Source organism: Meriones unguiculatus, chromosome 8 (genome assembly GCF_030254825.1).
Source record: "Meriones unguiculatus strain TT.TT164.6M chromosome 8, Bangor_MerUng_6.1, whole genome shotgun sequence".
Taxonomy (NCBI): Eukaryota; Metazoa; Chordata; class Mammalia; order Rodentia; family Muridae; genus Meriones; species Meriones unguiculatus.
In genome coordinates, this window is record NC_083356.1 from 102,283,297 (window position 1) to 102,298,857 (window position 15,561).

At 37.8% G+C, this 15,561-nt stretch overlaps 1 protein-coding gene across 5 annotated transcripts in view; it reads right to left on the reverse strand.

The window, feature by feature from the left end:
* Nucleotides 1–2,830: 2,830 nt before the first annotated feature.
* Kcnh7 (potassium voltage-gated channel subfamily H member 7) overlaps nucleotides 2,831–15,561 on the reverse strand; it is a 494,749-nt gene continuing 482,018 nt past the window's right edge. For all 5 annotated transcript variants that reach the window (XM_021637080.2, XM_021637081.2, XM_060390275.1 and 2 more), the window contains 2 exons: nucleotides 11,177–11,369; nucleotides 2,831–9,153 (listed from right to left, as the gene is read on the reverse strand). In XM_021637080.2, coding sequence (XP_021492755.2) covers nucleotides 8,887–9,153; nucleotides 11,177–11,369 — 460 coding nt within the window. In that variant the 3' untranslated portion in view covers nucleotides 2,831–8,886. The remainder of the gene's footprint in view (nucleotides 9,154–11,176; nucleotides 11,370–15,561) is intronic.

A 15,561-nucleotide genomic window follows, 5' to 3' on the forward strand; every position in this document is an offset into this window, starting at 1 on the left:
TTAATTCAGCTATTATCTAAAAGATTGCCAGGTGAGTAAGTGTCAGGTGTTGCACTTCCAATCTGAGTGGCAGTTTACACAGTTTAAATTACAGCAAGGGAGAATCAATGCTATGGGAATCTTGATTTGGTCCACTTTAAATGTATTTTAAGGACTGTGCTCATTAACCTATTTTAGGCATGCATTCAGAAAAAGAAAGTTAACAAATATATATTCAAGTTATATATTTATTTCCAGAAAAGGCATTTATCCTGGAAGAAAGTAGAATTTTATCAAGGTAGTTTAAACTCTGCAATTAAAAAAATAACATAATCAATTTGTGGTATTTCTTCAATTAAAATATACAAATCAAGTTCACTTGCAATCTTATGATATTACTAATTGGACAAACAAAATAAATACTATTTGTGAGAAATGTGCTTTTTTTTAATGTTTTTTTATCTTTGACAAACTAAAGTGGATATGTTTTGTCTTGTTTTGTTAGCAGCTTTCTGTAAATTTTATAGGAGTATGTTTTTAAAAATCTGTAAATTGAATCCTCTGTTGAGAATCCCTGACTGCTTCCTGTTATCACATCCTTTTCTTAAAAGTGAAAGCACAGCCATGGCGCCCTTATTACTTTGGTACTTGCTTGAAAAGCTGTTATGTGTTTGTTTTGATGTAATCATGTAAGTAGTAAGTTAAACTTCCTCAAATCAATGCCTAAGGCTAATGTATCACTTTAAATATGTCTGGAGAGTATGTACATGATATCAGAGGATACAAATGGAAATGTTTAGAACGTCTTGTGGTGGTGAATGCAGACAATATTTTAGATGAATACAGTGCTCATTGTTTCTCATTTAGAACAAGGTCAAGACATCTCCATATATTAAATTTAAATTTTCTTGTAATTTACAACACCGAGAAGAAAACTTTTCTAGCAAAACACCTGGAGAAACCAGGAAACCTGATTTTAACTCAAGACCTGTCGATCATTTGAATGCTAGGGAACCTGTGCTTTAAATCCTTCTTGTTGTCTTTCTTTCTACTTGTTTTTAAACATACTTTTCCCATCTCACAAAGAGCATAAGTTCTCGTCATTTCTTTTATCCAAGTAGCTTCATAATACATGGCTCAGTATATCAAAACACAGGCTTGCTTTTCTCAGTCTGAACATAGAGTAGGTAGACATAAAGAGAGCTTCTATCTCACTGCCACGCACCACAATTAGGAAATGCACAGGGTTTTCGCCCACATATTCTTCTTTCGGGTGTGCCCCTTCATTAACATCAAGAAATGATAGCATCATTGAATAGCTAAGCGGAGAGCTATGTGAACCAGGAATGAAGGGTTTTCAATTCTGATATGCCGAGGGGTGGAGTTTAACATTTTCTCTAAGAGTAAACATTTAAATGTACAGATACATGCATGTAACCAGTTCAATTTAGTTGTGTTGCTTATTTAGTTCTTTTTTTTCTATGATTACTAAAATTTCAAAACGTAACTTGAAGAATGCAGATGTCATTGTCCTAGAAATATACTAACTAAATACTCGTTATTTTGGAAATTACAGGTCATTTGAAAACGATGTTAGGATTTACTGGACCTTTCAATGTGTTTTTAAATTCCCAGAGTTGTGTAAATTCAGGCTCCCACAAGTATGTCTAAGGATAAGAGATAATGATGTTGTGGACCGTTTCCAGGCATTTTGCCTTCTATACTTTGACTCTGATTTCACTTCAGTTTCACTTACAGAGGGCAATGTAATATGTTCTGCTGTCTTTATTAAGTTTGGTTTTTTCTGTTTGTTTGTTTATTTTTCACATGGGGAAAATATGCGTTTGGCTTCTTAAATTTTAAGAACGAAGCGTGAAGAATTATGCCACTGTACGGACTATGATGCGGTTGGTTTAGCACATGCCATGCCAGAGTCAACAAATTTTGTCGAAAGGTTATTTTTGAAGATAGTGTGAATTTTCTTAAGTGACACAAAAGCAACTAGGGGAGAAATTAAGCGTGTGCGGAACTTAAGCAAGAGGAAATGATAGCTACCTACTTTCACTCTTGAATGAAAGAGATGAGCCAGGCTTTCATCACAAACGAGCTGTTTTGAATGTACGTCAGAGGCCATGTAATCCTTTGGAAAATTTTAGCAAACCATAAATGTTTCGGTCATTTACTGCCATGGTTCTGATGGGGTGATGAGTAAAATGTTTTGAGTTTCTTTAAATTCAGATTTAATGCTTTTTCACCACTTCGTGAAGCTTGCTAGCGGTCTCCTGGAACTCAGGAAAATTGTAGCGCTGTTAATAATGTGACTTTCGAATTGATCAGCACCACCAAGCCTGTAGAGTGTCTAGTACTGTACCTAATAAGATGTTGGATCTTGGAGTCTTTATTAAAAGCACACTAGCTAGCTAATATGATTTACTTTCTTTTTCCCCCAAAATAAATTCTTTTACAAATTCTTGAGTTTTTCATGTATAAATAGATCAGAAATATGTTTCATCCTTAAATTAGGTATACATATATATATTATATTTTTAATACAACTTGTATACTTCTTTCAGCTACCAAAAATTTGCAACCATTTACATGAAATTTACACTTTTCTTATATACAGTTATTTGTAGAAGGTTATTGCAAAACTAGCTGTGCAAATAGATTACACTGTCAATACCCCATACCAATCTTTGAGGAAAATATTGGCTAAAAAATAAATATTTCTGCACAGAGTATTTCAAAAGCATCATGATTCCATGCTACATTATGTGCATAAAGACTGTGAAGTAGTATGTGTTTTGGTCGATTGTTTCATTTAGTATAAAGCATTCCAGAATTCTATGTACGTGAGCTTCCTTATAGCAGGTGACTGACATTTTCAAGTAATCACACATATTTTTTTTTTTTTTTTCTGAAATGCAGTATTCATTGACTGGCAAGCCTTCTGGGACAATATATTTTCTCATTAGAATTATAAAATGAAAATTTCTGCTGTAAAAAACTAATGTGCCTTTTGTTAAAATCAGTAGGTGCCTAGGAATAAATTAGGGATTTCTGGATATTTTTACTGTCCTTTTTTTTTTTTAACCATTTGGGAGAAGGGTGCCATGCCATTTCATTGCTGTTGTATCTCTGTGAGTCTTTGAGGAAAAATGTAGGAAGCACTCTTCCAAACTTTGCTGATCCTTCAAGTTTCCTCCTAGTTAGTGATAAGGACCGTAGTGTGGACTTTCCTTCTGCGCTCAGACACAGTACAAATTTGAATGAGAACTAATACACTTAAAATGTTCACAGTTGTGGTTATTCGCAATTCTAAGTTTATAAATTGCATCATAAAACACCAGAGGAAGTCCAAAGAATGTAAGTTCAATATGTAAAGCCTTGAGATTACATGTGTGCTAAGTGATTTTACTTAACTTATAGTCGCCACAGATGACATGAGTACAGTTTAGGAATTCAACTAAGTTTTGACGTGAATTTTTTAAATATAATCATGTACACATTGCTACTTCTCGTAATAAAAGTATTTATTTGGGGGCATTACTATAACATTTCTTGCTGTATATGTTGAAAAGTTTGATCATGTCTGCTAGTGTGATGGATTGGGTCAAGTGGTTATATAGTTTTATATACATTTCATTTTTATGAGTGATTTATTCTCATTTATAGTAATAACGGTAGTTTTAAATAACTTCCAATTAGTCGTCTCTCAACTTTCATGAAATAGTCAACAAAATAATCTCTGTGGTAGTTTTTTTGTTTTGTTTTTTTTTTTAATGCTGTCATATGTCAGTTCATGTCTTTTATGGCTTTTCTTCTGTACTGAACAAAGTGTATTTTAACACAAAAGACTATAACGGCATTATAAACATGGGCCTTGCTCAGACACAATACCTAATATTTTGTAAAGCATTGGAGATACCCTTTCAGTTTTTAAAAAGTTAAAACATCCCCTTTAGCTACCGCAAGCATACAGCTGTGAGTGAGAACACCTGGGAAATCAGGAAGAGCAGGGACAACCTAGCTCAAGCCCAGACAGCATCTGCGGTGTGGATGAGTCATTCTGTGCACGAGGCCCTTGGGAGCTAACACAGAAGCGGTCACCCCAACACTAACAGTCTCCTTCTAGAAAAGCCTCATTTTTGGCAACTGCCTGAAAGCCACTTCGTGAGTTTCTATTCCATACTGAGTGTCAGTGTGGAGAGTTAGGGGGAGGAGAGAACGGTGGGAATGTTTTCACGTGGTAGCCCAGGAGCACGGCTCTGTGGTGGAGCACAAGGCACAGGGTGAACTTGAAACTTTATGCAACGCATGGCCTGCACGCACTCCCACGCGTACATTTGAGAGAGATTTCAGAAATCGCTTTGCTTTAGGTTTTTTTTGTTTTTGTTTTTGTTTTTTTAATCACTTTGTTTTGGGTTATTCGTCAATCATACATGGAAAAGGTGGGCTTTGATTTTGCCGTTTCCAGCATCCCACATGAGAACTCGGGTGTCTAAGATCTATAGAATGCATTTTGGGCAGTGAGAGGAAGGATCGGGGGGCCTGCCGCCACCGGGGTCAAGTTCCAGTCTTTGTAAAAACAGCAATTGTGTTTACTATCAAAATTGAATTTCGTAAATAGTTTCAAATATCCATCTGGGAACTCTGTCATGTCCAAGCACAGTGCACTAGCCTTGCAGAATTTAACAACAGTTCAGAGCAGGCATTTTTTTTTTTTTAAACAGGGAAGGTCATATTCCCACCACGTTATTGACAGTATTATTACTTTAGAGCTGTAGCGCTAATAGCACAACATTAAGGGAAGATTGTAGCTACAGTTAAGTTTCTCTGCATCAAAAGCTTTAGTCATGGAAACAGCGATTTAGTTACTTAGCACTTGTGCAAAAGAAAACAAACTTATCTTCCTAATTGTTTTTTAATGTCATGTTGGAGGGTGGAGGGTGGGCGGGGTGGATTTTAGAATTTTTTTAAGCACCTACTTTGTGCCAGGCACTTTTTTTTTTTTCCAATTTGATTTTGTTTCTTCTGAAACTTTAGTGAGGCGGGACTCTCGCCTCACTTTTTACAGGTTCAGGGAAGAACTCAAAGAGGGTAATTAATTCCCTCAGGGTCACACAGCATGTGAATGAAGGTTAGGATGGAGTTGGCTTGACTACCATGTACCGGCTGTGGACCTCAGTGTTTGAGTGTGCACCGAGGGCGTGTGAAAGACAGCTCGCTGAAGGAGCGCCGCTGGGTCCCGGCCTCCATGTTTCCGATTCAGTGGATTTGGGATGAGGTCTATGTTCCTAGGTGATGTGAGCACTGCTTGAGGACAGGCCCAGCAACCTATCTTCCTAGTGCCTCTTGGAATGCCCAGGACTGGCATATTTATGTTACTACAAAAATGAGAATAACAACTCAGATGTTTTTTTTTTACCTAAGAGCTTTTTAAAAATCGAATAATAAGCCCATTAATATGTCCAAACCTCATTTTCTGGTTTAGTGTCATCCATGAATCAACACTATAGAGTCATTTACATTAAATTATAGCCAGTTACAGGTCATTTCTAATAACTGATTAACTTACTGAATTGCTTTTTTCTGACTATAAAACAATGTTATTCATTATTAATTGCTTTTCTTTTTTATATACACTGAGGAGGTGACACATTTTATCTTTACCTATAATGTGTAAGTTGGGATTTGAAAGCAACATTTGGATACAAATGTTTTTCTCGTAGGTGTTTTGTACAAGTTCGAGTCTGTGCAGTCTTGAGTTCTAATACACACATATTAAACCTGATTCCCAATGTCAGTATGCCCTCTCCCCTGACTGGAATAGTAGAAAAAGCTTAATTCTCATGGCCAGTTCATTATAATAAACTTAAAATTTACACTGTCCCAAATTAGCCCCCTGCTTTCCCCTGTTTGTTGAATTACTGACTATTATATTAAAAACATCACTTCTGTATTTCTTTTTTCCTGCTTTTCTCATCAGCTAATTAAAGTATGGGACTCCCCTCTGGGATGAAATGATGAGTCTTAGAGGCAATTCTCTGTCCAGCAATTAATAGCAGCAGGAGAATATCTCATCCAAATAAACTTTTAAGACAGCATTTTTTTTTTAAGGACTTGGAACCAGATCCTAATTTTGGGTTAAAAACAAAAGGTGCTTTTGACATCAGTGCTTCTAATCCCCTCTAAGGAAAGCAGCTGCCACACTGCTGTTTGGCTGGTGCAACAGTTAGACCTAGCCTTGGGCAGAACCCCAAGGTGGAGGTGACAGGTTGCTTTTGCTATAGATGATAGGGTAATGCTATTTATTATAAAGCCATTTTTAGGGTGCATATTGTACATTAAGATAATTCCTATTATTACCCATAAGCCAGTTAAACTGTTTTCATCTTACATTTATGACTATATATAGCTTTATATTGCTTTGGCAGTTTTAAAACTAATTTTCTATAGAAAAACAAACAAACAATAAAAAAGGTCTCCTTATTCCTACATGGCCCTCTGAGACTCAGGATTTAAACAGCAAACAAGTCCTGTATGCGGAGGAATTAAGGAGAGGGGTTTGTGTTGAGCTAGAATTTAAACCAGCTGGATGCTTGTGAACCACCCATTACCTCCCCTTTCCTGTGTGGCCAGTTTCTATAAAGAATATAAACCGAGGCCTTCACCCAGCTGAACTGTTGTACCAAATGCTGCAGCGGGAACATCCCCTAGTCAAACAATCAGATCTCAGCTCCTCACCTGCCAAATCCTCTCTCCTGACAAATGAGCAGTCTCTCCCGAATTTATTCTGAATGCTCGAAGAGCTTAGGCAGAATATTCCATAGGAGATCTGTCGCAGCCGCAGAAATGTGTCCCGATGTGGAAATGAGATTCCTAAAACCATATCTAAATTGTTCGCCACTTTCTCTTTCCTGCGTACAGAACCTCATTCAAATGTCTGTACCCTATCAGATCATCTGAGAAACCCATTCTAATTATACTTTTGTTGACTTGGCTGGTCTTTTGCCGTAAGTATGCCATCACTTATGATTACTTTTCTTAAACTGAGACTAAGAGCATGCCCTGTGTACAGATTCCCTCCCACACAGATCAGACTAGCAAATTCTGTGATGGCTAACAGTATAGAGGGAACAATTTAAGGACAATCTAATCACATTTTAAATAGAGTAGTGGTGTTATGCGCATTTAACAAATTGCTTGCATTTGAATGGGACTGACAGATTAGTGTCAAAGGTGAGGGAAAATTCAACCATTCAATAACGTATAGATGAAATGCTATTTAAAGCTCAGTGGAAGCACATAAATTAGAAAAAATAAGAAGCCTTCAAAAACCGCCTGAGTGTTCAGTAGAAAAGAACACAGTAATAAGCCTCTGATAATTTAAAAATTATCACTGAGTTTGAAATGGAATTTAACTGGAGTTTGTCCAAATGAGTTATAAATTATATTTTTTTCTGTGCTGATTTTATGACCCAAATGCCATTTCTGTCCCCAAAATAGTACCTAACTTTCAAAGATGTTAGGATATATTCTTCTACTATATAGCCTCTGGTTTGGAGTCAATGTATAATCAGCCCAAATGATATGTAATTGATTTTTCACTTAATTTTCAATTAATTTAAGAATCTCTAGATGGCTCAGTGAACGCTGTTTGCCACAGCTGGGGTAAGAAAATAAGGAAACAACCCATTCTTTAAAAGAGTTTTGTTGACATAAATACTCTGAAATTAGATATTTTTGAAACAAACATGAGCGTCTACCAGTTAATCAAATGCAAGGTTGTTCTCATATGTAAATCTGAAGAAATGTCCTTTTGTCTAAGTGGCATGTGAAGGACCACCCACAACATACAAAATAATCTTCATTTCAAGCCTTCAGTTATTGCAGCTACTGCAGAATTTCCTAGAGAGACCGGTTTATTCTCTCACTAATGTTGTCTTGTCTTCATGATTGTTTAGCTGAAGACAAAAGCTTGGAGGGAGTGTTGTGTCTCTTCAGTCTGTCCAAAGGTAGGGCAGAAATCACACCAGCTCTTTCTGTTCTCCTCCCACTGGCCTGCCTAAAAGCAGAGTTGAGATCCTTCTTACCGACAGACTGCTCACTGGCCAGAGAAAGCTGGGAGCAGGCAACTGCTTCCCACAATTTCCTCACCGCTGGAAGCCGGGAACAAAAGCTGTCACCTCTCCAAAATGAGTAGCTCTTGTGGAAGGTCTTATGTAAGCTGGGACGTGAAACCAGGAGGGCCCGAGTTACTGCTGAAACCTCACATGTAATCTGAAGTTTAATAAACCCATCTCCTCAAAAAATTTATATCTTTTGGTACTTTTTGGATTTTGCTCCCTTTCTGACTGATATGTAAAACTCAAACTTTGCATCTTTTTTTTAATTATTATACGAAATGAATGTGAGTCTAAACATGTCAACACAGAAGGATATCTGTTCTCCAAAGTGATTAACTTCTCTTTATCTCCCTTGACCTCCCATAATTTGGGGATTATCTGAGTTGCATTTATAAACACTTTCATTCCTTGGCTTCTTATTTGCTTGGAAGGCATTTTCATAATGAAGCACTGGATCAATAAAAGCGGTCCATAGGAGTCTCCATGCAAGAGAAACTGGAGTTTCCTAACATGCACATGATTTAAAAAATAAAATTAAAAATAAGGTGCCTTGAGATGCTGGCAGTTTTAACATTTGGAACCAAAAGCTCTTATGTATATTTACATCCTAACTGCTCAATGTTACCTTACAAGCTTCAATTTAGGAAAAATATACAGTACTTTTGCATATAATGGTACCTTGTGAGCCCCTGAGTCAAGTAGAGAGGATTTAAATACAAAAAGGAAAACAGCCATTAAAAGCACTTACATTGGATGTGGAGGAAATAGTACAAAATGATTACTTTCCTGGGAGACCAGGATCAGAAACATGCCTGTGGAGACCCAAGATCCCTACAGTGCTTAGTGAAGAATCTGGCAGAGATGGATGCCGGATGGGATGAAGGTAAGTTTTTCTCTGTCTTGGGTCAAGCTCTGAAGACACATCACTGTCTTGTTTTAAAAGTGAAGTCAAGTTGTCTTCTGAGGCTGTGTTCAGACGCCTTCCACTTGAGAGTGATTCTTTGGATTTGAGTTTAGATTTTTCAAGGTCGAGAAATTCAGGACACTGATAGAATGAAAAGAAAATGCCCATTTATAATTCACTTCAATGGTTAACTGAAATTATGGTCACATGAGTCAGATGCATTTTCCCTCCCCATTAACAGTATGCTGTTAAGGGAATTAGCCGGAAGACATCTTTCTCCTAAAATGGTAAAGATATTAGGGGGTCTGTTATCTCAAGTAAAGAACATTAATTTCACTCTGAAGCCAGATTTAAAAGTTCTTTTTTTTTTCTTCAAGTATTCGCTTTAAGCTGTATAGGTGAGTTTTAACCCAAAATAAGACAGGATTAAGAAATGTCTGTTGGCGACTAGTTTTTCTAAGAAGGAAAGAGATAAAGGAAATAAAATCACCACACTTATCAGAAATTACTGTCTAAACTAATTGCAAACAACTAATGAAACACATAGTTGTATGCATTTGCCATGCATTAAAAACCAGTTAGAGATAAATTAGCTTTTATATTTTGGGAAGATTGTCATTATTTTCCTTCTGACAAGCTAACTTCTGTTAAGATGTTGTTTCACTTCCTAGAATATTTTACATTCAATTTCTACCCAGAAATGTCCACAAGATTGTTGTGTATATAAATATGTCTTGTTTTGGGCCCAGGTGTGGGATATGGGACTGATTCAGATGGTCCACAGCAGCAGACCATTTGCTTCATGTGGGCTCTGAGAGGAGCTTTTTGCCAGCTGCAGATAGTTTAAATCTGAGGACTCTAGAGAGAGAATAAATGCCAGAGCCCAGAGAGTGGAGCTCAGAGAAAGAGCAAGGCTGTTCCTGCTTCCCCCTTGCTGCTCCTGGGTGCTGTTGAGACAAGAAGCTGGAGATCTGAAAGGAGGATTGCACTGGCTCCAAAGAACCCACGACCCTAACCAGCAGGAAGCAGCTGAGGAAGAACTGTGCCCCCTCTCCCACTAACCCTTTCTCTTCTCCTACCTGGTGTTGGGGTGTTTGAAGGAATTGGGGTGGAGCAGGGAGAAAAAGATAAAAGAAATGTAAATAAAAGTTGTTTTTTAAGTATGCCTACACAGATTGCCTATATATTCCTACTGAAATAATCTCTGTTCGGTTCAATTGCCCATGATACTCAAATACCTGAAAGGGGCACTACTAGGAGGCTTAGGATCAGTATAAAGGATACTCCATATGCCTCGCCTTTACCATGTGTATCATCGCTCAGTGGTTAAAATCTTAGAGCTGTCTGGTGGTAAGTAGGCCCCAGATGCGTTTGCCAATCTGACTGTATTTGAACCACAGTGACACACCAGCTAACTGCCATTTCTTTTCTTCTTCTGTAAGACCTATCCTGCTGCTTTTGGGCAGGTTTTTCTCTCATGTACTTTCAAAAAAAAAAAAAAAAAACAAACAAAAACAATTCATCCTTTACCATTAAAATCTCTATAGCATACCAGTTTATATAAATTTATTCTGGAGTAATAACTTTTCCTTTTAAATAAATGTTAACGTCTAGGGGCTGGTGGGTTGTGTTGCCTTACCAGGGTGAGGGGAATTTGGATCACCATAGGAGAAGTTGAGTGCTATGAAGCTGTAAAGCCAGCACTGGGGAAGCAGGGACAAGAGGCTCCCTGGGGATCACTGACCAGCCAGGCTAGCTAGCCAAATCAGTAATGTAGATTCAGTGAGAGAGCTGTCTTGAAAATAATATATAATATCATTAATGACACCCCTTTGTCAAAAAAACAAGATGGAGAACTATCTAGAAAAAAAAAAAAAACCTTGATGCTTGTCCTCTGGCCTCTACAGGGATGCACCCACACAGATAGACAGACAGATAGACAGACAGACAGACACACACACACACACAAATATCACTGTTTAAGTTTTTCTTTGAGTCTGTAACTTTTAAGGGCATGTGATAAAACACAAGTCCAATTTACAGGAACTGTGAGTATAAACAGATGGGAATGGAAATCCATATTTCCCACATATAATTCTTACTCAGGCGATCCCTGGAGGTACACTCAAGGAGACACTCTCGGTTTTACAATGTCCACACTCACCTGTGAGGAGGGGCTGAAACTCCGGTCAGTCTTAATGGATGCTCTGGGGTGACTGGTTCTCAGCAGACGGAGGATGGGCCTCTGATACTCTGCTCCTGCGGTCACCATGCTGTAGGCCGGAGGGACCACCGTGCTTTGTTTCTGCAGGAGCTGTAGGATGGTCTGGATGTCCGTTGTCATTTGGGATTCAAGTCTGCAAGGCATACAGAAAAGAGAGAGGCGGTTTTAAATAGTCCTGACTTGCAAGAACATCTGAGAAGATATCAGCTAACACAGAGAACAGCTAGCTGCTCTGAGCAGGAAAAACGGGAGGGGTAAAGATTCCTCTGCGTGACCCTTTCTATAGAGTCTGTTGCTCTGAGACAGGCGGTCGAGTTGTCACGCATATACTAACAAAAAAGGGGGTACATACAATAAGCTTTATTTTTACAAAACTTCATTGATTTTAACACTTAAAACACATCTGGAATATTGTGATTAATAATTATCTGAGTTTGATTAGGTTTTCAGTCAACTCTTTGTGAAGTTTTTCTTTTCCCTCTCTGCAAAGAAGAATTGAGTAACACATTTATGATTACATCATCTTAGGAAAACATCTTACAAAATTTGTATTTTCGCTATGTGCTGGCTGGCTTATGTCAGCTTGACACACGAACTGGAGTTATGTGAAAGGAGGGAATCTTGATTGAGAAAATGCCTCAAGATTGGCTGTAGGTAATTTCCTTAAATGTCTGATCTGGGTGGGGCCATCTCCAGGCTGGTGGTCTTGTATTCTATTAGAAAGCAGGCAGAGCAAGCCAAGCTATGGGGAGCAAGCCAGTAAGCAGTGCTCCTTCAGGGCCTCTGTTATCAGCTCCTACCTCCAGGTTCCTGCCTGTTCTTTTTGTGTCTCCCTGTCTCTGTCTCTTTCTTTGTCTCTGTCTCTCTAACTGTTTAGTGCTGTTGAACATTAAATTTCGTTCCTGTCTGTGCCCCTGAGCTTTGGTACTTAAGAGACAGAGCAAACAAAGTTTACTTGCCTCTGTGAGCCATACCGCTTGCACTATGTACAAACAACCATTGCTTTTTCCAAATCTCACAAGTAGAGTCAACCACTCACTCACTTTACAATAAAATTCAAGAGAAAATGGCAAACTACAATTGGTTTGTGCTAGGTCCGAAGGAAACTCACAATTTCCCAAACTCCAAAGGCAGTCCAAACATCCGAAAGAGATCTCAAACTGGACCATAGGAAGATTTCTTGCTGTTAGATAAAAGCCAGCATTCCTCAGGAACTTGTGAAACCAGTTCCCATCTGCCAGAAGGAATCATTTCCCTTACCTCCAACAAAAGGGACATATGGCTCTCCAGTTAAAATATCCCTCTGGCAACCTATCAGCTTATCAAGGTAGCCTCCAGGCTCCCTCAGTCTCTCCTCACAAGTACTTGTTTACACATCTCAAAGCCTATGAGCATTCTACACTTTCTCACTCTCTCTTCTACCCTGCACTTCCTCCAGCTACAGCATCCTTCTTCTAACCCAACAATTTGTCCTCCTGCTCTTCTCACTAGGCTCCTCCGTTCTCTGCTCCTCCTGGTAGACTCATGCTTTCTCTATACTCTATCCCCTGCTCTTCTTCCCAACACCCTCATCCAATCTGCTGCTGCTCTGGACTATTTCAGATGCTTCTCAAACACACACACATACACACTTCCCCTTAACCAAACCATGGACTGTTCATGCAAACAGTTACTTTACTAAGCCCCCTCACATATGTCTGGCGCTGAAACCCTCACATACAGTTTGATTCCTCTGTGTGCACGGCTTAAGAAAAGGGATTTTGTGAGTGTAAGAGCAAAATTTGGACCATATGCCTTTTAAGAATGTTCTTTGAATTATCACATTTGTGCTTGAGATTTCCCATTGAATTAAGTAAGAAAGCGATAAATCTTAGAAAAAAAATAGAGAGAGAGATTATCTCCCTCTGTGGGGAAGCCAGTCTAGCCCACACTTACTTCTTCTCAGATGTCTTGAGTTAATGGGATTATAGGTATGTCAGGCATTAGGTTCTTATTATCTTTTAATATTAACATCTGAAATAATTCTTTCTGAAATATAATATATTCTTAAGATTTTCTTTCATTGTTAAATACAACCAGATAGTGTCTTAGTATTCCTCATTCCAATAGCTTATAAAATACATCTGATTGTGTCATATAAATGTCACTGTTGCACACTGAAAATGGAAAAATACAGTTATCAACTAGCTGATGCCTAAATGTCTTACGTAATTGTGATACAGGTTAAATAGAGCAGAACGATTATTTTGTTGCTATGAATTGGTTTTTCATTTCGTACTTTAAGGTCCAACTCAAATTTTATCTGTACCAAATTTTTTTCTCTCATTTAAATTATTCAGAATTATTTTGTGAAGGGGCAAGACAATGCAAAGTTTCTTCCGTTTGTATTCTTGTTGAGGCCATTTCTGGTTTAAGTACAGTTGATCTCTTTGATGGAGAATCCCATGAGAAAGTATCCTGCTCTGTTCTAGGAACCAAAGGCCAGGGTGTCCTAGCTAACTGATCTTAACTTCTGTTAAACTGGTTGCTTTTGCAAAGCCCCCTGTGTTTTTTCCCTATGTTCCAGACATTAGGGGCCACACGTAGATCCTCCAACCACTTGGGCTTGGGCCCAGCAGCCTGGAATAAAGTCTTTCAATTGCTATACACTGTGTTTGAGTGGTCATCTTTGGTGAGATCCCCATAACAGTTTCCCTTTTTCCCAAGCCCTGAAACAGAATTCTAAATTCAGACATATTTTTTGAGTATTTGTACAATGCTCTTTAGTATAAATGCCACTATACCACTGAATGTAAAATGGCTTAGCTGTGGATACTGGAATAAAAGCTTTATTGACAAGTTGGATTCAAGATGATGATATTTCTGAGTCCTGTAAAGCCTTTGTTAAACATCAGCAGTTTCTGAGAAAAAAAAAAAAACTCCTTATAATAGATTCTATTTAAATAATGTCTATTCCATACAGAGTCACAGGAAGGTAAAGCTTCAGCAGCCATATGCCCGATAATTACAGTCTTCTGCTGCGTGGGATTTAATCACATGAGAACATCATATCAGGTAAAGTGGCTGGTGTAGAGTGAGAAAAGTGAGAATGGAAATTAATTTATGTTAATTCCACTTAGATATGACTATAGACTGTCTCTATCAACTTGACATAGCCATTTGTTGCAAGGAAATTTTGCTTAAAAAAAATGAGACAAAGTCAAGAACTAGGTTTATCAGCACAGAAATGTCTACAGATCAGTTCATCTGAACAGCTTTCTAATCACACCATGTCAAGTCTTCTGATAGGTGTCTCACCTCTCTTTGGTCATCAATTTCAAAGTATTATATCATGAATTTAACACATTTTTTTATAGGTTGGATATAAATAATATCTCCAGAAGCCTCCAGTGTTAGAGGATTGATTCTAAGCAGTTAATCCAGTCATAGAGAAGTGCTTTGATCACAAGCATTCCAACCTAATCATGTAGATTTGTAATTTGAAGGCACTCCTGGGAATCAATGGAAACCTTCGTCTTTGGAGCTGAGTTGGAGGAAGTATGTCACTGAGAGTGTATCCGTGGGTGCTGTCTTGTATCCCAGGAACCTTTCTGTTACTTTCTGTGTTTTCTGGGTTCCATGTTTTCCTGTCATCGTGTTATTCCTCATCACAGCCCAACATGCCACAAAAGACAATGTCCACACTGTGAGCCAAAGTAAAACTTCCCTCCTCTGTAATTGCTCTTTTAGCATATTTATCACAGCCTAGAAAAATCAATACAGTTCCCTACCTCAAAAGCACAGACCACAATGTTCTATGAACATTGTACTTCATAGTGCCCTTCCTGAGACTTAATGCTGCTGACTGTAATTCAATCTCCTTTCCTATATCACCTTAAACACTTTACAAAATTATTTCTTTTATTCTTTGTGATTATAATATAATTACATCATTTTGGCTTGCTCTTTCTCCCTCCAAACCTTCCCATATACTCCTTCTTACTTCAAATTCATGGCCTCTTTTTTTATTAGTTGTTGTGACATACATGTATGCGTATTATATTATGTGTACACATATATGCCTAAATATATAAAGTATAGTCATATATATAATATATATATTATATATAATATATACACCTAAATATATATAGTCATGTATGTAATATGTATATAATGTTTTCAAGACTTTAAAAATGAATTAGATGATTAATATTTGGGTTGGGCATTTCAGCAAAAGATGGTATGGTAATAAGTGTCTTCACAATGCATAATATTTACTTTCATTTTATGACCAGGTCTATTTGCTGGATTAGAATGGAATCTTTTGAGACTAAATAAAGTAC